The sequence below is a fragment of the Scyliorhinus torazame genome, chromosome 5 (assembly GCF_047496885.1).
Source record: "Scyliorhinus torazame isolate Kashiwa2021f chromosome 5, sScyTor2.1, whole genome shotgun sequence".
NCBI classification, from domain to species: domain Eukaryota; kingdom Metazoa; phylum Chordata; class Chondrichthyes; order Carcharhiniformes; family Scyliorhinidae; genus Scyliorhinus; species Scyliorhinus torazame.
Window position 1 is genome coordinate 286,302,052 of NC_092711.1, and position 22,433 is coordinate 286,324,484.

Here is a 22,433-nt window from a genome sequence, read left to right on the forward strand (position 1 = left end):
AATAACCTTGGTCTTTCTCTCAGTCTTTACTTTTATTTTTCTCCCAGCATAATAATCTTGCTTCGATACTCTCCCTCTTCATAGCTATGCATATATAGTCAGTTGTTATCCTTTTAAATACCCAATCATTGCCCCTTCATGGAATTCTGTGGATCATTTCATATCATATCGCAAAGCAAAGTAATGTTGTCTGCCTGTAGATTTCAATGTCCATACTTGACATTTCTAGAGAACGGCTGGTCATATAAAGGCCAATGTTCCAATCTGTATATTGAAGCAGCAGGACTGCAGCATGGTTAACGTTGGTCTTGACAAGGTTACAACGATCCAATCATGAGACTGATCTCACTAAATATCCATAGCGAGTTCTTGACTTATGTACCTGTGAAGCAGGTGGTCTCTGTCAGGAAGGAACTGGGAAGTATCTCTCAGTAGCCCTCAACAATAATTTCCAGAAGCCTGGTCAAGTTATAATGTCATCCTTCCAACTATCATTTACCATTCTTGCCAGTCTTGAGCTCATCTCTTCTGAATGCGGTGTGACTCAGTATCCCTAAAAGGAAAATATGTTTGATGGATCCTCTGATTGATTTCTATTTACTCTTGATTTTAGTTCTGTAGAATTTTCTTTCATTCCAGACAGGTGCTTACAACAGCCTGTCTGTCCACTGCTTTCCTCGCATTTTCAGCTATGGGTACTACATCTGCACACTTCAGGTTATTAAACTCACAATCTCGGACTTCCATCTTTTCTTAGCAGTCTATTTGGGAATGCCATGCCAATCATCTTGAATAAGCCGAGGAAGTAAATGTATCCTTGTGAGATGAAACCAGTTTTCACACTGGAAAACTCTCTTTTTATCTCACGCTCAGTTCCATTTCTGATAAATGCTACCATCATGGTGCTGCCATGTAACAGTGCTACAAAGGTATAGGCAGTATCTCATTCTTTGGTATTGATGCACGCACTTTTTCCAACTGAGGGGCCATTCCCCAATTTCATGTACGATCTTGCAGATATTGGTGCACTTGTCATTTCATTTCTTCTAAATTTTATCAGCTTATCAGTGGCACTGTGGTCCAGACAACCTCCTCAACCTCAAGCAACTGACAACTTAGAGGAATTGTGATCATTTCCATTATATCATGCACCCCGATTTCAAACCTTATTTTGTTGAAGTGCCACATAAAAGACAATTAGTTAAACTCAAGAGTTGTGGGAATTTGGGATGAACCCTGGGAAAGGATAAGAGCATGGCTGAAGAGTAGGAAATATCAAGTTCTCAGTGAGGAGTTATATCCAGGAAGAGTGGTGAGGGCAAAATCCTGGGATCTTTACTGTTTCTGATTTATATAAACTCAAAAATCAAATGACAAATGATCCAATTTGTTGATGGCACCAAACTAGGAGCAAATTCAGCACAAACATTTACTTGGCTGTCCAAATGAGAAACTGTAATACGCTGAAGTTAACATAATTCTGGGGTTAGTACCATCTGCTGAAGGAATTCATCAAACATAATCCAGGGATAATAGTTACTTTTCTGCAATGTTTAAGCTGGGAGAGTTGTACCTTGTATCTGGTGACACTGATCCTTCAGAAGATGCTGCGTGGTAGGGTGATGGGGAAAACCTGTGATCAGCTCTAAACTCTTTATCGCGTCCCATCACATCCCACTCTGGTCGTCGGGTTCGAGCTTTACGAACTTTCTTCACCTCACGAGTGGCATCTTCCACCAGTTTCTGTTCCTATGGGAGAAGAAGTTTATGTTCAGGAAATGTTACACAATTCAGTCTCAGCACTAGTTACCAGGTGAGCATTTCACCTTTCCCAAATTGGATTTGAATTAAATGGGGGAGACACAGGTGGGAGTGGGAAGGAAAATGACAGCACCAACCCTTCTAACCTAAAGAAAACTTTATTAGGGTGAAAACTTAGCCAATTTAGGGTATATAAGATATGCCTAAATTCATTGGGAATTTGAGTGCTGCTGTCAGCTCTTGGGAACTTCCAGTTGCGTGAGTACATCGTCTATTTTGTTTGGAATTTTAAAAAGTGGTGATTTATTCAGAAATGAATGTGTAATTTATGGTGCATTATATGCTGCATGTATGCTGCAGGTGTACTTTCATAGCTTGTTTGCAGTACTCCAGTTGTTCAGCAGATGGCAGACAAAAATATGGCACCTTTCATATTTCTACTGCAACTGCAAGATGCCATAAAATACAAAGGTCCAAGACATCGAATTTAGCAGTGTTATAGTATTAATAATAAAATGCTGTTCCCCAAAAAATGTTTGCATCATTATTTTTTGTGTACGTAGATTTCTCTGCAAATTGCACTAATATTTTTGGCTATTCCCCATACTCAAGAAAACTGTCTAGTCATTTGTGATTATTAACTTTCCCACTGAGTAAGGTATCATCATTTGTCCTACAGTTGCTGATTTCTGATTAATAGTGTCAAATTATCAGCTGTAAGCACATGTCCGTAGCTTGCAAAGGCAACACCACCAACTCTCTGCATTTGGTAAAATCACAAGCTTTCTCCACACTGACTCTCCCACATCAATCCGTGCAGACCCTCCAGTAATTGATTGTGTGATTCACACTTGCAGCTGTTCTACCCCATTCAGTCTTTTCTGCTAATAAATATATCGACTCTGCTGCCTGGATAAGCAAGACTATTTCACATCAGACAGAACCTGGAACCAAACACGTGAAAAAAAACCTTCAGGAAATCATATTATTTTTGGAAAGTAAATGTTACCAGGAATTCTCAGGTTCAATCCGTGCGCTATGCTGAGTAAGCTGGTTTTAATCAGATTGCGAGTATGGTGTCCTCACAGCTGGCCCAGAGCTAGGCAGGGAAATAAAATCAGCCACGGTTCCAACTCCTCAGGCGGAGCAGGCCACCAAGGAAGAGGAAATATTGGGAGAAACGGGTCGCAGCGGAATAAGAAAGATTCCTTCAGAGAGTGGAATCCAGGAAGGTTGGGTAATATTTGGGTGCACACATCAGCCAATCAGTTACCCTGCAACCATCACCCATAAGAGACTTTTTCTTACATTGGACAAAATTTAAAAAGAATTTTTGAGAATTTGTCCATTTAAACCTTCTGTTTAGAAACATAAATTCAACAGCGAATTGGATAATTATCTGAAGAGAAAGATTTGCAGTGGTAAATGGGGAAAAGGCAAGCGAGTGGTCCAGATGAGTTGTTCTTGGAGAGAGCCAGCATGGGGACAACGGGCCAAATGGCCTACATCTGTACTGTAACCATTCTATGATTCTTTAGTCAGAACAAATTTAGAAATACGGAGATCATAGGGTTCTAGTTGCCAACATAAGCAGATTGTTCAAGATAAAAACATTTAATGATTTCTGGAACATTCTTTTCGTAAAGGCATCTTCTGACGAAAGATCCTAAAAAGGATCAGCCAAAGGACAATAGTGTCTAGCCAGTAAACAGCTGTTAATAGACTGCAGGAGAACCGTCCCAAAGGAGTGCTTCCACATGCACTAGGGCACTGGCAACATGGTGGCTCATTGTTATGCAATGCTCAAAACAAGACTGCATGAATCGGACTTTGGGTTCAGTGTGATGAGCCCTCCAAAAGTGATTGCAAAATATATCATGGAGTTTACAAAGATTTTAAGGTGTTAAGAGAGGCAACCGGGTTATTTGTGGGGTTTGGGGTTTGGGGAGGGTATAAAGAGGGCAGCATGGTAGCATAGTGGTTAGCACAATTGCTTCACAGCTCCAGGGTCCCAGGTTCGATTCCGGCTTGTCTGTGCGGAGTCTGCACATCCTCCCCGTGTGTGCGTGGGTTTCCTCCGGGTGCTCCAGTTTCCTCCCACAGTCCAAAGATGTGCAGATTAGGTGGATTGGCCATGACGAATTGCCCTTAGTGTCCAAAATTGCCCTTAGTGTTGGGTGGGGTTACTGGGTTATGGGGATAGGGTGGAGGTGTTGACCTTGGGTAGGGTGCTCTTCCCAAGAGCCGGTGCAGACTCCTTCTGCACTGTAAATTCTATGATTATCAGTTGCTCGAGTCAAGTTTATTATTAAGTTTGAGATTGTTTAGTGACTTTAAAAATGTTACAAATGTTTATGTTGAAAAGAAAAGAAGTCTTGCATTTATTTAGAATCTCCACATGCAGAAGGAAGCCAATTGGCCCATCGAGTCTGCACCGACCTTTGGAAAGAGTACTCTCCCCAGACCCACGCCCGGTCCCTATCCCCGTAACCCCGCCTAACCTTTTCGGTCATTATGGGGTAATTCAGCGTGGCCAATCCACCAAACCAGCATATTTCTGGACTGTGGGAGGAAACCGGAGCACCTGAAGGAAACCCACCCAGACAAGGGGAGAAAATGCAAACTCCGCACAGTCACCCAAGACCGAATTGAACCCGAAATTGACACTGCTGCTCCAGTGTCTTTCATGACCCCAGGTCATCTCTCAGCACTTTACAGCCAATGAAGTGCTTTTTAAAGGTGTTCGCTTCTGTAATGTAGAACGGTGGAAGCCAATTCTCACCCAGCAAGCTCTAACAAACAACAACATGGTAACAACCAGGTAATGATGCTGATTGAGGGATAAATAGTGGCTAGGACAGCAGGGTTAACTCCCCTGCTCTTCTTAAAAATAGTGCCGTCAGATCTTTTACATCAACCTGAGCAAGCAGGTTTAATGCTGATCTGAAAGACAACTCCTCCAACAGTGCAGCGTTCCTCTCTATCAGAACTGAATGGAGTGTCAGCTTAGATTTGTATGATTAGGGCTTTAGAATGGAATGTTAATCCACAATCCTCAATGAGGTTGAGACTCCTCCTACTGAGCCATGGCTGATAGATAGTAGCATGTGTTAGTAATGGTGATGAGACAGCAGAACATTTTGCTTGAATTAAAATCAAATTAGAGAATATCAAAACGTAAAGACTAAGGGTGAGATTTACCCACCACCCCACCGCATTAGGCGGTCCTCCAGCAGGACCTACCAACCCCACGGGCGTCAATGGGAATTCCCGGTGCCAGCACTCCTCGTCGCCGGGAAGCCCGTGCACTGGCGTGGGACCAGAATTCCCCCCCCCCGGCATGAACAGCCAGTAAATCCCACCCTAAGCATTTGGAAGAACAGGCATTTAATCAAAAACAAAATGATTGATGGAGTACAGACTTAAAGTGCACAAGAGCAGATATACAAAGAGCAAATGACGATGGCCTCTTATTTTTATTGTCTCCATTGAGAACTAATACTCTGTAAGTGTTATTTCTCAGTAAATAAATATTAGGAATAGGGGATCATCATTATCATTTTTTATTAAAATCACAATGCTGTGTAAAATTCTGATTCAACCTGACGTTCTTCTGCGCTTTTTTTCTATTTAAAGCATATTACATATTTCCCAATCTATTCCCATTTGTTCCATTAATTGCATATACTCCCATTATGGCTCATTGCACAACTTCTGACTGCGTCTGTCAGCTGGAATGAAAATTAACTAGTGGCAGGCAAAGGCAATACCCAAACTGTGAAACCTACTAAAAGAAATTCAATGCAAAGCCTCGGGAGACCTTTCCTCCATACATAAGCTCGGGAACGTGCAGACCTTTTTTTAAAAAATGGGACACTGCTACTTCCAAAAAGACTTGCAAGGCAGCTTCCTAACCAGAACTGAGTTTAATAATCTTCCCAAAGATGTAACAGCATCATTTTGGGTGAGATTTTCCCGCCCTTCCCACCAGCATGATCTCTTTGAAGTGATTGATGTTCATAAATTTTGTGGTGAGAGCACTTCGGAGTTACTCAACCGTGAAAGAAGATGAATGAGGCACGGCTGACAGCTGTGTGTGTGTGGATGCTGTCAATCACAGCCTAGTAAGGGAAATGAATGAATGAATGAATGCAACTCAAGGATCTGAGGGGTTTAAACACAGCTGCCTGGATTTTCTTTCCAGGAATTGACCCGTGGTGCCTCCTGTGTCTGGGCCAGCAGGTGTATGCCCAGGTGAATGCTACAACAGTATTTGTTTTCACTGCCTGTGTCTGGACTGCTCTCTAGCTTCCAGACAGGGCGCTCTTTTTTCGGGGGTCTCGGGAGGTATCTTCATTTACGGTGACTCGGGGAAGTTGGGGGGGGGGCTAATTTCTGGGGTCTCTGGGAGAATGGGAGAGGGGAGGTCTGGTGGTGGGGTGGGGTGAGCAGGTCTTACATTGTAGGGGCTGGAGGGGGGCTGGCCCTCGCATGCATGGACTTTGGGGCAATCCCCCCCCCACCCACAAGGAGTTACCCTTCTTGGCCCACCACGTGTTCCACTACATCAAGGTCATGTTTGCCCAGATCCATAGTAATCCTCGTCCACAAGATACCCAGCCTAGAGGACCAGAGAACCATGCAGGCCTGAAGAATATGGTGCCCGGCCCACTAGGCTAGCGAGTAGGTGTGAACCTCAATCAGCGGGGAGCTGGAGCATTGAAAATGGGTAAGCCTCAGGCACCGATCCCGATTTCTCCTCGACTTTGGATTCTTTGCCACATCGGGAACTCCGCTACCGGCGGCAGGTGGCAGAGAATCCAACCCAGTATTAAACTGAAAGAGAAAACCTACAATGTGGCAAAGATTAGTGGCAAGCTAGACAATTGGAAAAGTTTTGAATATGAACAATAGATGACCAAAAAATTAATAAAGAGGGAGTAGATAAATTAGGAGGATAAACTAGTAAGCAATATAAAAATGGACAGTAAGAGCATCTTTAAATATATAAAAGGAAAAGAGAGGCCAAAGTGAACATAGGCCCCATAGAGAATGTGATTGGGGAAATAATAACGGGGAACCAGGATTTGCAGAGGAGTTAAATAAATACTCTGACTAAATGGCAAGTGTTGAGGTGGGACTTCCCTGCCCTGAGAGCAGCAATCATGAACCAAATTTTATCTGGATGGGAAGTCGAATGGCCACATTTAGATTTTTTGTTGTACGGAATCCAATTTTCCTCTGGACTTTTTGCAGATTGAGAATGCTTACAAAATGCACAACCATCCCCACTGTCAGTGGGTTCCCCATTTCAAATGGACGACAAAAGTTGGATTTCCTCTCGCACACCACATTTGTCTAGTGGAAGGTCATTAAATGTGTGCCAAGTTTGAGAGTTCATGAAGAAAATGGAAAGTTTGTTGAGGCATTATGAGTATTTTGGATGGTAATCATAAAGTGTTCTGACCCCTTCAAGTGTCACTATTAGATGATAATTTTAATGTATATGTATTTACAGTGCAATGTATCGTCATGGGGGTCTGTCCTGCAATGTTAGGTTGATCCGCATTCTGTTATTGTTCACATGCATTATAGTACTTTTCCAATGGAGAAACTACCGTAACATATAAGAAAATAATTCAAAAATGTCCTCTGCTGTCATGTTTTGTGATCTATTTAATTGGACTAGCTGCTTAAAAGAAACCCCTGCTTCTGAGTGTAGAACAAATGGTCTACACGTTCTCCCTTCCATTGACCGCCAGGTACTCTGCTTTGAAATGTAAATAAATTTCTGTTCTGTCACTGGGGCTGAAAGCTTTCATTATGACAGCCGTTTCATTATCAATGTTTGGCTGGGTTTCAAAAGCTTCAACTCAGCAGGTGGTCTTATTACTCCTATTACTATTGAAACGTTTACAAGCCTATAATAACAGAACATGTATGATGTGGTTTTTGTTTGTTTGCAAATTTAATAGGCATGTAAAAGATTACAACTTTGTTTTCCTTAAGTCTTTGGATCCAGTACCAATGATATGAGTTTAAATTCAAGGTTTTCTTAAGTTATTAGCAATTGCATAGCTCCTGATAACTGCATACTGGGCAGTAGCTTTGGAAGATACATGGGGACATAGAGTGGCACAACATATCTCATGGGAGAACGTGAGGCAAGCATGTGTCAATGTGAAGTGGCGTCAGATAGCATGAGGTGGGAGAGGGTGTGTGTGGGGGGGACGGTTGAGTTTGGAAGCTGGGCTGCTGTGTTAGAGAATCAAGATGGGCCTTATAACCAGCCCACTTCTGCACCCATACTCCTCATGCACTCTGTCGCGACTTGCAAAATGCTCAATGTGAAAAGATGAAAATCCCTCATAAAGTCACATGTGGGTAGGGTGTACATTTTGTTAGCCACAAAAGTGCTCAGGTTAATTTTTCTAAGCTCAGATGAAATATTGGGCCCCTACCTCCAGTCTGTTAATGTAGGTGTCGGACAGCCGGTATTCCCCTCAGTGAGCTAACCCTGACCTTTTAACCGGGGGAGGTGGAATCTGGCACCACATATAATTTAGCCCACTGAATAGTGCTACTGGAATCGATTGCTGCAAAATGTGAATGATTTTGTTTAACATGATGGCTGAATCTGGTACAAATCTATTAATGTGCTTACTCTAATTAAATAATTTGAAAGATCAGAGCCTTCACCCTTTTGAATCTAGTGTAAGCTACTTTTAATGAACTTGTTTGCACCTTGGAGTTTTGTCTGATGTAAGCAGTGGCTTGATTTATCCCTCAGGCCGCAGTTAATAAGAACTGGGACCTGCTATAGTTTGCAGGCAGGAACAGATCTTGAAAATTAAAGCCACATATCACCTTACAATAACAGCTAACACCATATTTGATCCTAACTTTTAAATTATAACTTAAGTCTTTCCTCAGGTTTCTAATTACTGTAGCAGGGCTGGAGCACTGTTCATCAGCTGAGGGAGAGCTTCATCAGCATTCAGGATCACCAGATTCCCCAGCATCCATTCAGGATCACCACCCTCCCGGCCAGCCATTCAGGTCTCTTGTCCATCATAGGCATCCCGATTAAGATAGCCCCAGTTCCCTGTTTTCCCGGCCGCCCCACAACCTCTCCCAACACCATCAGTCTTTCCCCCAGATCAGCTCAGTTCTTACTGATTGATCAGCAACCATCACAGTCAGCACCATACCAGTCATCTGACCTGTCTGACCTTTCACTACTCTCTCAGGAGCCAGCAAATCATTTGCAAAGTTCAACATTAAAATTAAACTGCCAACAATATTTTGAATACGTTTATCACTGTTCAGATCCAATGATAAAATCTCATCTTACGACATGTGATGTTTGATGTATTTCATCTCTCCCAAGGTTCCTTCCTTGCCTGCCGCACACCTCCACCCCCGTGCAGCCGTATGGCATGAGCTAACTGTTCTGTTTCAATTGTTGTTGCATGCATGGATTGAAATTCTGATAGAGGGAGTCTCTGGGTATTGTAACCATGAAGGAAGAAACACAGAGCTTGGAGCCAATTGAAATGTTTGGATGGGAAATAGTTAGGAATCCATTCAGCAGCCGAAGGTCGCCCTGGGAGACAAGGAAGCAGATGATTGGTCAATCCTGTAGACTCGATCCTTCTCAAGAGAAAAGTCTGACAAAAGCAGGACCCCAAAACAATCAGAAAAGCAAAGGTAGCTTTGGCTGGAAGCTATGGGCTGGGGAGAGTAAGCCATGGTGATTCTGTCATGTCTCAGCATTTCCTGAACTTCAAACTAAATTTTTACATTTCAACGGACTACAAATGGTTACAGGAATCAAGCCACCCTAGGAACACCCAACTTCACTATGGATTGAAACACTATCTGATCTCAATAGGGAAGAAAAATGAGTCATCCGGGCTGATGTTGATTCAATACCTTTTCCTGAAACTAATTCAAAAGCGTATTTTCAAATTGAATGGTTCAGACAGATACAAAGACACTGTTTGCCTCAAACTCTCAGGGTGTGAATTCCATACCTCAGGATGTCAAATCAACCTAAACACCCACCATATTTGGAAAAGAACTTTGAAATCATAATACGTCATGTCATGAGACATCCATGCGTTCAGTTTGCTTCACAAATATCAACAAAAAGCAGAATTCCATCAGAAAGCCATCCACCCACGGTAATATAGCAATACATTGAAAGTGGGAGAAGGACTCCTTCCAATCTGTACCACTTTCGATTTCACCTGAGGACCAATCTGGGGGTGTTTAGCACAGGGCTAAATCGCTGGCTTTGAAAGCAGACCGAGGCAGGCCAGCAGCACGGTTCGATTCCCGTAACAGCCTCCCCGAACAGGCGCCGGAATGTGGCGACTAGGGGCTTTCACAGTAACTTCATTTGAAGCCTACTTGTGACAATAAGCGATTTTCATTTCATTCATTCATTTCATCTCCCAAAAGTTCAACTACAAGATGCCTTGAAGCTTACTTAGACTCTTCTGTTTTAAAAGACCTCCATTCCGACTAAAGCATCAACTCATCTAATAAACTACAGGCCAGCCACAAAAGAGACTGAAACAATCATAAATTGTAATCTGATTGTTTTACTTTCATCTGCATCTACTATTTGCGCGTGTGATAGTGTGTGTGAGTCAAGTTACAAAGACATTGCATTATAAGCCTCCAGGGTAAATATGTTATCATAAATAATCTTCTTAATTTCAAAAATTTATACAAAGCTTGCTGTTGTGATTATTTAAATTGGGATAATAACCATGAGATGAAGAAAACACACACCTTTTGCATATAAACATATTGAACACAGGCAATAGAAAGGAACACAAAATCTGTCCATGCCAATTCTTTGTAAAGAATATGCTTGTGAGTAGAGTTGCTAGAAACTAACAGATATATGTAGAGAGGTGTGACCAGAACAGCGCACAGAATCAGTTTCAGACAAGAAACACTGGACCATTTAGTCAAACTAAAGCAAAGGAAGTAAAATGGTGAATAGTTATTCTACACATGCTGCTGAACTGGAGGGAGGTTAGGAACATTGGTGGTCCTGTAGAGCTGTGAGATTGGTTGAATAATGCTACTTTAAGCCCAGGTACGGGGGTCTGCAGCTTCATACTGCTGGATAGGGACAGCAGAGACCAGATTCAATAGTTTTCAAAAGGAAATTGGTCAAATTCCTGAAGGAGAAGAAAAGCTGCATAGATGTGGGGAACGAAGCAGGGAATGTGACGAGCTGGAGCAGGCATTTTCAAAGTCTGGGGCGCCACCCGTGGGTGGGTCGCGGTCAGGTGTCGGGAGGGTCGCGGAGCCGTCCGTCGCGGCACTCCCAATCGCCCAAATCCGCACGCAACAGACCGCAGCAGCCAGCTATTAATAATGCCGACTGCAAGCGGCCTTCAAAATGGCCACGAACATATAAGAAGAATGTGCCCGCACTGCGCATGCGTGCATCGATCTTCGGTGCGCATGCGCAAAACCGCCGGCATTATTAATAGCCTGTTGCTGCGGCTGTTGCACGTGGATTTGCGCGATCGGAGACGCAGATTTTTTTTTTAAATTGTGATATTGCTGAGAATTTAGAAGCCCAGCTTATTTCTCATTTAAAATCAGTACAGACATTTCAGATTGTGCAACCTTGCTAGTTTACGTTACGTATGTTTGGCACAATGAATTTGTTGTAGATTTGCTGTGCTACCTGACTTTAGCAACCCACACGACTGACACAGAAATTTTTGAAGTTTTGAATAGTTTTGTGGTTGGAAAGTACAGGCTCGACTGGGGTAATTGCAGAGGTATCACAAGCAATGGACCGCCAACAAGACTGGGAAATACAGCGGAGTTAGTGTAAGGATTAAGGAGGCAGCTGGTCAGGACATTGTTTGGAATCATTGTTTTATTCACCGTGAGGCACTGACATCGAAAGGAATTCCATCCAATCTTAAAGTGGTGTTGAAAGGAATAGTGAAAGTTGTGAATTTCATTAAACGTAGCGCACTCGATACCAGACTTTTTGACACTCTTGTGTTCCGATATGGGGGCTGAGCACACACATTTATTGTTCCACACAGAAGTACGTTGGCTGTCAAAGGGTCGGGTGCTACTCAGAGTTTACGAACTGAGGTACAAAATCCACGCTTTCCTCCTCAAGAAATTGTCCCCTCTGGCTGATTCTTTTGCTGATGAAACGTGGATGCTGACAACATCTTACCTTGCAGACATCTTTTCAATTCTAAATGAACTGAACCTCAAATTGCAAGGGAAGGATGATGATTGCTTTCAGCTCTGTGAAGAAATCAAAGCCTTCCAAAAGATACTGAAAGTTTGGCAATTACGAGTGCAAAGCTAAAACTACTATATGTTTCCCTCGCTGCTTCGGCACATTGAAGGAAACAGCATTAGTAAGGAAACTGTAAATAGACTGGCAAGCTTTATTCAGTTGCATCTGGCTGCCCTGATCAACAATTTTGGTTGCTACTTTCCAGTTTAAGATCTCGAGAGAGAGAAGAGGTGGGTGAAAAATCCCTTTTGAGTTTGAGACCCCAGAATCGGTTCTTAACTTGCAGCTGACTCCAAATGAAGAAACTGAACTTCTGTGCCTCAGCTGTGACAGCACATTAAAAACATGGCACAAGTTCATGAATCTGTCACCATTCTGGAGTAGCGTCTCTGAGGAGTATCTGGAGCTGAGTAAAACAAGCATTTTGTTGCTCTTGCCCTTCACAACGACCTACATGTGCAAGGTTGGATTTTCCGTCCTCACAAAGATGAAGATGGCACAAAGGAACCGGCTGAATCCTTCCCTCGATATGCGCATAGCCCTCTCTTCCTGTGAACCTGGTTGGAGTGAGATCGTGAGGACCAAGCAGGCTCACCTTTCGCATTAACGGTTAAGAGAAAATGGTGGGTCACGAAGGCCGTCCAGCATGGGTCCCGAAGGTCGGCCGGTTGGTAAAAATGGGTCCCCGGAAAAAAGTTTGAAAAACACTGAGCTGGGATACTCTTCAAAAGAGTTGCCGCATTACGAAAGGATCAATAGCCTCCTTCAGTTCTGTACTATTGTGTTAGAGACAGTGAGGGTGCTGGGCACTGGAGACAGTGAGCAGGACAGGCACTGGAGAGAGCAAGGGCTCCAGAGTAAGCACTGCAATGAATATGGCATTGCTTCTTCTGCAGCACTAAGATTGGTGAGCCCATTTAGTGCAACATATGTGAAACTGTGTTTTAATGAAAACAAAGGAACAGGCCAGGATGAGCATTGACCATGCGTGTGCTTGTCAAAGATACCGTTATATTTTGACTGAATTGTTACTCAGCATCAGCAATAAGTTTCACAGTAAGTAAAACGGATAACTGAATATGCTTAATTGTATAAGTAATTCTCATACAAAAAATATAGCTGCGCTATACATACAAACATATAACTTAGGAGCAGGAGTAGGCCACTTGGCCCCTTGAGCCTATTCCACCATTTAATTTGATCATGGCTGATCTGTTTGTAACTTTAGCTCCACATTGCCTACCCCCAAAAACCTTTCAGCCTGTCCAACCATCCCTCATAAGACAACCTGCCCATTCAAGCTCATCATCTAGCAAACCTTCTCTGAGCTGCTTCAAACATTTACAAAGATCAAAGAACAAAGAAAAGTACAGCACAGGAACAGGCCCTTCGGCCCTCCAAGTCTGTGCTAATCATGCTGCCCGTCTAACTTAAAACCGTCTACCTTTCCGGGGTCTGTATCATTCTGACACCCCTTAAACGTCACTATCGTTCCTGCTTTCACCAACTCCTCCGGTAGCGAGTTCCAGGCACCCACTACCCTTGGTTCAAAAAACATCCTTCGCACATCTCTAAACTTTGCCCCCCCTGCCCCTCCTCCCCCCACCTGAACCTATGTCCCCCAGTAATTGATTCTTCCACCCTGGGAAAAAGCTTCTGACTATCCACTCTGTCCATGCCCCTCATAATTTTGTAGACTTATATCAGGTCGCCCCTCAACCTCCGTCGTTCAAGTGAGAACAAATCGAGTTTATCCTCATAGCTATTGCCCTCCATATCAGGCAACATCCTGGTAAACCTTTTCTGTGCCCTCTCCAAAGCCACCACACCCTTCTGGTAGTGTGGCGACCAGAATTGAAAATTATATTCCCAGTGTGGCCTAACTAAGGTTCTATACAGCTGCAGCATGACTTGCCAATTTTTATACTCAAAGTCCTGCCTGATGAAGGCTAGCATGCCGTATGCCTTCTTGACTACCTTTTCCACCTGCAATGCCACTTTCAGTGACCTATGGACCTGTACACCCAGATCCCTGTGCCTGTCAATACTCAAGGGTTCTGCCACATACTGTATGTTTCCCACCTGTATTAGACCTTCCAAAATGCATTACTTCACATTTGTCCGGATTAAACGTCATCTGCCATATCTTCGCCCAAGTCTTCAACTGATCTATATCCTGCTGAATCCTCTGACAGTCCTCATTGCTATCTGCAATTCCACCAACCTTTGTGTTATCCACAAACTTACTAATCAGACCAGTTACATTTTCCTCCAAATCATTTATATATTACAAACAGAAAATGTTGGCCAGCATTAATCCCTGTGGAACACTACTAGTCACAGCCCTCCATTCAGAAAAGCACTGCTACCCTCGGTCTTCCATGACCAAGCCAGTTCTGTATCCATGTTGCCAATTCACCTCTGATCCAGTGTGACTTCACCCTCTGTATCAGTCTGCCATGAGGGACCTTGTCAAAGGCCTTACTGAAGTCCATGTAGACAACATCCACTGCCCAATCTTCATAAATCATCTTCGTCACTTCCTCGAAAAACTCGATCAAGTTAGTGAGACACAACCTCCCTTCACAAAACCATACAGCCTCTCGCTAATATGTCCACTTGCTTCCTAATGGGAATACATCCTGTCTCGGAGGAATCCTCTCCAATAATTTCCCTATCACTGACGTAAGGCTCACTGGCCAGACATTTCCCGGATTATCCTTGCTACCCTTCTTAAACAAAGAAACAACTGTAGCTATTCTCCAGTCATCTGGGACCTCACCTGTAGCCAGTGAGTATACCAAGATTTCTGTCAAGGCCCCAGCAATTTCCTCCCTTGCCTCACTCAGTATTCTGGGGTAGATACTATCAGACCCTGGGGACTTAACTACCTTAATGTTTTTCAAGATGCCCAACGCCTCCTCCTTTTTGATCTCAACCGTCCACCCCTGTCCTTGAGTGGGCCAACCCTTTATCTGGCCAACATTTTGCTCTTTATATACATAAAGCCTTGGGATTTTCCTTAATCCTGTTTGCCAATGACTCTTCGTGACCCCTTTTAGCCCTCCTGACTCCTTGCTTAAGTTCCTTCCTACATTTCATATATTCCTCACGGGCTTCGTCTGTTTCCAGCCTTCTAGCCCATACAAATGCTTCCTTGTGATTTTGGCCTATATCAATATAACAATATCCCTTGTTATCCAAGGTTTCTGAAATGTTGCCATACTTATCCATCTTCCTTACAGGAACATGCCGGTTCTGAATTCCTATCAACTGACATTTGAAAGCCTCCCACATGCCAGATGTTGATTTACCCTCAAACATCCACCCCTATTCTAGATTCTTCAATTCCTGCCTAATGTTGTTATAATTAGCTTTTCCCCAATTTAGCACCTTCACCTGAGGACTACTCATCTTTTTCAACAGTACCTTGAAACTTACTGAATTATGGTCACTGTTCGTGAAATGCCCCCCTACTGAAACTTCGACCACCTGGCCGGGCTCATTCCCCAATACCAGGTCCAGTACAGCCCCTTCCCTAGTTGGACTATCTACATATTGCTTCAACAAATCCTCCTGGATGCTCCTTACAAACTCTGCCCCATCTTTGGACTTGAGCAGTACCTCCTTGGTTTGCACAAATGACTTCTCACATTGATCCTCCCACTTACACTTTTTATTTTGACACAGTAGATAATGCAAGTGTTTTAGAATAGTCGCCAGATTGGGGACAAACTTTCCGTCGTAATTTAGTGAACGTAAGAAAGATCAAAGTTGGTTAACATTCTGAGGTGTGGGTGCCTTGATAAAAGCTCTGACATTCGAAGGTTTGAACAAAATAGTCGAATTGGTCTGTATACAAGCTGCATCTCTCTGTATTTTCATCAAACAGCCCCACGGCATCAAAAACGCCTGCCATTTTTCTCTATGGAAGGACCAGCATGTTCACAATATGGCAAAAGTTTCGCTTGCTTCCTATTTCCGAAAACAAGACACAACCTGAGCTCAGCCTGTTTCTCTTTGTGTTTAAAACACCCTCAGCTCTAAATTTGCTGTTGCAGAGTTTGTTTCAGGTGGAGCACTTGGAGAGCTTCTCTCCAAAGTTATTTTCTTCCAGGTTTCGGTGTTTTTAAAAATTCCTCCAGGTGGCTGAAACCATTGTTCGACTCCCTCGTTGCCAGTTTTCGTGTGGCAACGATTTTTTTTTTTAAGTGGCTGCAAGCGTTGCCTGGCTTCCTCATCACCAGCTTTTTGGGTGGTGTTCGCTGGATTGACATTAGGATGCCGTGGAAGCTCAACAAAAACTAAGAGCTTTATTCAGAAGATGCTAACACTATAGGCTGGGATGTTACACTGCACAGTCACCCGCACAAAAGGCCCGCCAACATTCTCTCAAAGTGCCCCTGTTCAGCTGCAAGGCTGCTGGTAAGGAATGACTGAAAATCCTATCAATACACAACACCAACTTTTTCCCCATGACAGATTTGAGCTAACTCGCCTGTTGTTTCTTGCTTTCTGTCTCCCTCGCTTTTTGAATAAAGGAGTTATATTCGCGATTCTCCAAACCAATGGAACCTTCCCTGAATCTGGGGAATTTTGAAAAATTAAATCCAACGCCATCTACCATCTCCCTAGCCAATTCCTTTATGACTCTAAAATGAGGTCCATCACGGCCCAGGACCTGTCAGCTCACGGCTCCAACCATTTGCTCAGTAGCATTTCCTTGGGGATTGTAATTTTCTTGAATTTCTCCCTCCCTTCCATTTCCTGACTTACAGCTATTTCTGGGATTTTGCTTGTGTCCTCTCTAATGAAGACCGATGCAAAAGACATATTCAATTTATCTGCACCTCCTTATTTTTCATTATTAATTCCCCAGACTCACTTTCTATAGGTTCAATGCTCACTTTGTTATTTCTTCTTTTTTAAACATCTAAAGAAACTCGTACTCTGGGCTGGATTTTCCACAACCCGACGCTGAAATCGCGGCCAGTGAGGGGGCGGAGAATCCATTTTCCCGCAAGGAATCGGGACCGGCGCGGGTTTCCCGATTCTGCGGGCCCCGAAAACAACGCCGCGCCACCTGGGACCTACCTGGGCCCATTGCCAGAGGCCCGCGCCGCCATTTTCCGCCCCCCCCACCGGCCGAAGTCCCGACGGCGTGGAACTAATGTGCTCCAGCCAGTCAGGATACTCTCATGGCGGCGGCGGACTCAGTCCGTGGCCCCCCCTGGTCGTGCCAATCGGTGGGCGGGGGTGCCTTATAGGTGGCCAGTAATTGCTTGTGCGGGCGGAGAGTGTCGTGCGTGCGGCCGATCGGGGGTTTCATTTTTGGGTCCAGCTCCACGTTCCGAGTCCACCATGGAGCACGGCGCGGCCGCTGGAGGCCGCCGCCGTGCACATGCACGGCCTCTGACCCGGACGTGCGGTGGCCCGTATCTGCAGCAAAAGCTGCAAGATCTACGCCGGGTCCCTGCCAGCCTCCTACGGGGCTAAGAGTTTGTGGTCCTTTCATGCCAGGTTTTCTGGCGTGGAACTCCACCATTTTGACGTCGTCGTGAGGACATAGTCCTAATAATGGAGAATCCAGCCCCCTGTCTTTATATTTCCAACTAACTTTCATTCGTACTCTGATCTTCCCTTCGTTATCAATCTTTTAATTATTCCTTACTGTTCTTTATATTCTGTCCTACCATCCAGCCTGCCACATCACCACAAATGGTGGTGGTCCTCCCTTGGACTGTTTCTTTCTCGTTGGAATGTATCTATTCTGTGTATTCTGAAATATCCCTTAAATGTCTACCACTGCATTTCTATGGACCTATGCCTTAACCTAATTTGCCACAATTCACTTTGGCTAGTTCTGCTTTCAAACCCTCAATTGCCCTTTGTAATAACCCCACGGGGATACCCTGATTGATTTCCTCGTTGGACTCGTGGAGTATGGGCTTCCCAGCTGAGGCTCATAAGAACTTAGTGTAAAGGCCAGCCTGGACAGGGACCGGCATGTTGGTTGTCCCAATAGGACTGTACTCTGTAATTATATTTGCTGCCGCGGGAAGACTCTTTGCGATCATCAGTAAATTGACATTCAGCTGAACGCTTGGCTTCCTGGGTCTTAATACCCTTATTTAATTTTAAAATACTATCTTAGATCCACTCTTCTCTCCCTCAAACTGAATGTAAAACTCAATCATATTATGATCGCCGCTGCCTAGAGTTTCTTTCACTATGAGTTCATTAAGTAATCCTATCTCATCACACAATACCAGATATAGTATTGCCTGTTCTCTTGTTAACACCAGAACAAACTATCCCGAATTTCTGATCTACGCTACCTTTGCCACCTGTTTTTTCCACTCTATATGTATATCAACATCATCTATGATTACCACCATACCTTTCTGACAAAACTCCATTATTTCCTCCTTTCTGCCCTGTTCTACCACATGGTTATGATCAGGGTGCCTGTACACCACTCCCCCTCCCTTTATCATTTTTCATGCTATGTTGCAGGGGGCTATGATATTTTTATAACACAGGAGTGGGGACCTCAGAATCAAAAAAGTTGTGAATCCTTGAACTGCAGCTTGAACTCAATCCTCCACTTCCACCTTGTAAACTGGAAGGGCTGGATTTTACCTCCGACTTCGAGACTCACCAACAATGGGACTAAATGGTAGTCCTGAGCACATATTTACCAGGAGCATGCCGGTCACTGCGATATTCCCAAAGACGTTCTCCTAATCGACCTCTTCCAGGTTCACCAACCTTAGGTGGGCTCCTAATGCTGTAAGCCGAAGCAGAGGCCTGGCAACTCTGCAACATGAGCAACTCCACCTGGAATGGTGGACAGGGTCCGATGTGGGCTCCGCAACATGGCGACATCTTCAGAAGCGTTCATAAATTTAGAAACCGTAGAGGATCAAAACCGGTAAGGGTTATTGCAGTGAAAAAGAAGCCCCATTGGATGATTTGTTTGGGCCATGTATGCAACCTTTTCAGCCTTCAGCTCCGTTATTGAGGCATGAAGACTCTGGCCTGCTGCAGGGGGGATGAGATGAGAGCCTCCAAATGGGGCGGGGAGCTGGGATAACCTGCTGATCCAAAATGTCATTGTCCCACAGAATTGCCTGTAATCATCATAAGATTCTGCCCACCCCTGTGACACAGGCAACCAATCTGGTTCCCTGCTGCCGCCTGGACAATTTCCCTGATGGCGGGAATTTGATGGGGAGTCATCCCATCACAGCTCCTATCTATTTTCCCAGCTTCCTCTACCATTCTCCACATCCCCATTCCCACCTCCAAATCCTGCCTGAAGCATCTAAAGTTGATCCCAAGTTTAATCTTGGATACCCACCAAAATTAGCTGGTTACATTGGGTACTATCTGCCTTTACTGTACATTTACTGCCAAATTCCACAGATTTGGTTTGGAAGTTGAGGTTTTATCCATTATACGTGGTTGCCCACCATATCTGAATCTGCCCTGGAGTGAGTGAAAGGGGCTGTATATGGGATATTATATGTGCATATTAGATTCGCAAAATCTCTTTGTAATACCTTTTGTCTTCGTTTTTCCTTCCTTTTATCCTCTGTTGCCTGCAGCATCTTTTCTTTCCATAAATTGAAGAAATAGGAGGAATCTGTGTAAAATTTCAGCCCATCTTTTCTATCGTCCCTGCAAAACATAAAATGCAAAAAGCAAAAGTGGAGAACCTTTCTGCAAAACAGAATGATAATACACCAAGGAATACAGTTCCCCTGATATTCACCCAGCCCTTCACAGAGCATGAACCTGTTCAGAATATAAAATATCACGCAAGAGTGTGCAGCAGAAAACAAATTATTACACTGCAGATCCTTCACATGATCGCAATTACCCTTCAAATCAAAAGTCAACACAAGTAACTGCACTTCCTGCCAGGTTATTAATCTTCCTACCTGTCCTCTGGCAGAACCGACAACTTCATTCCTCTCGCCAATTCTCCTGTGACGCTTTTATGCAATCTTGCAACTGCCTCTGATTCTCGTCAGATTTGTGAAATGTTGTCAGCTTTGGAAAACACTACCTGGGCCATTTTTAAAAATTAAACTTGGCCAGCTCCATGGGCCTACTCTTAATGTTCCCAATTTCTGTTGTAATATACTCACTTGTGGGTCTCATTCTGTTTGCCTGCATTAAATTGTTGGTGTACACTGCAGCCTTCTAACAAACTCCAGAACAGTGTTTGATCAAGTGCAAATCACCCCCCCAAATCTAACAACATTGACTTACTCCATTTTACTCAATTTATCTTTAAACAGAGGGTTCCTTCCATTTAATCAATGAATAAATTATCCCTCACTTAATATTTCATCATCCACTCCCCTGCTGTCAAATAGTGCGTGCAGCATCACTTCCACATAAAATGTTTAGTAAAAGAACTGCATAGAAAATAACCTGTACATCTGCAAAAAACAAAAAGTGCTAGAAATACTGAAAAAAAAACTACAAAATTAGTTTCGATTTTTGCATTCAATTAGTTGCATAGAAACATAGAAAATAGGAGCATGAGGTGGTCATTCGGCCCTTCGAGCCTGCTCCGCCATTCATTATGATCATGACTGATCATCCAACTAATCCCGCTTTCTTCCAATATCCTTTGATCCCCTTCTCCCCAAGTCCTATATCTAACTGCTTCTTGAAAACATTTGGCAATAAATTCAACAGGTCGACCACTCTCTGGGTGAAGAAAGTTCTCCACTTTTCTGCCCTAAATGGTCTACCACGTATCCTCAGACTGTGAGCCCTGGTTCTGGACACACCCACCATCAGGAACATCCATCTTGCATCTACCCTGTTAGAATTTTAGAGGTTTCTATGAGATCCCCCCTCATTCTTCTGAACTCCATCAAATACAATCCTAACTGATTCAATGTCTCCTCATACGTCAGTCCCGCCTCCCCAGGAATCAATCTGGTAAACCTGCGCTGTACTCTCTCTAGAGCAAGAACATCCTTCATAGAATTTACAGTGCAGAAGGAGGCCCTTTGGCCCATCGGGTCTGCACCGGCCCTTGGAAAGAGCACCCCACTTAAGCCCATCCCATCTCCGGAACCCAATAAACCCATCTAACCTTTTTTGGATACTAAGGGCAATTTATCATGGCCAATCTACCTAACCTGCACATCTTTGGACTGTGGGAGGAAACCGGAGCACCCGGAGGAAACCCACGCAGACACAGGGAGAACATGCAGACGCCGCACAGGCAGTGACCCAAGCTGGGAATCGAACCAGGGACCCTGGAGCTGTGAAGCAACTGTGCTAACCACTTGTGCTACCGTGCTGCCCTCAGATCAGGAGACCAAAACTGCACACAATATTCCAGGTGTACCCTCACTAAGGCCCTGTATAATTGCAGCAAGACTTCCCTGCTCCTGTACTCAAATCCTCTCGCTATAAGGGCCAACATACATTTTGCCTTCTTTACCGCCTGCTGTGCCTGCACGCTTACCTTCAGTGACTGGTGTCACTGTGTACCTAGGTCTCATTGCACATTTCCCTCTCCTAATTTGCGAACAAAATGGATATCCTCGCATTTATCCAATTTATACTGCATCTGCCATTCATTTGCCTACTCACTCAACTTAATCAAATCACGCTGAAGGATCTCTGCCTCCTCCTCATAGCTCGTCCTCCCACCCAACTTGGTGTCATCTGCAAATTTGGAGATGTTACATTTTGTTCCCTCATCAAAATCATTAATATATACAGTGAATAGGTGGGGTCCTAGTACCGATCCCTGCGGTACCCCACAAGTCACTGCTGCCAAATTGAAAAAGACCCGTTAATGCCTACTGGGCTGGTTTAGCACAGTGGGCTAAACAGCTGGCTTGTAATGCAGAACAAGGCCAGCAGCGCAGGTTCAATTCCCGTACCGGCCTCCCCGAACAGGCGCCGGAATGTGGCGACTAGGGGCTTTTCACACAGTAACTTCATTGAAGCCTACTTGTGACAATAAGCGATTATTATTATTGTCTGCCAACCAGTTTTCTACCAATCCTAATATACTACCCCTAATTCCATATGCGGGACTTTGTCAAAAGCCTTCCGAAAGTCAAAATATACCACATCCACCGGCTCCCCCTCATCAACCCTACTAGTTACATCCTCGAAGAATTCCAATAGATTTGTCAAGCATGATTTCCCCTTCATAAATCCATGCTAACTCTGTCTGATCCTTCCACTATTTCCTAAGTGCTCTGTTATAAAATCTTTGACAATGAATTCTAGAATTTTCCCCTCTATAAAGCATGTTGGGAATGTTATGACACCCTTGGCTAGAACTCGGTCAATTCCAGCTCCACTGGCCCCAGAGTCCCAACAC

At 44.0% G+C, this 22,433-nt stretch overlaps 1 protein-coding gene across 1 annotated transcript in view; it reads right to left on the minus strand.

Moving 5' to 3' along the window:
* The window catches only part of LOC140421177 (actin-binding protein WASF3-like), a 125,782-nt gene that overhangs the window by 26,526 nt on the left and 76,823 nt on the right, over positions 1-22,433 (minus strand). The window contains exons 7-8 of the mRNA XM_072505671.1: positions 19,627-19,744; positions 1,574-1,749 (exon numbers count right to left, since the gene is read on the minus strand). Coding sequence (XP_072361772.1) covers positions 1,574-1,749; positions 19,627-19,744 — 294 coding nt within the window. The remainder of the gene's footprint in view (positions 1-1,573; positions 1,750-19,626; positions 19,745-22,433) is intronic.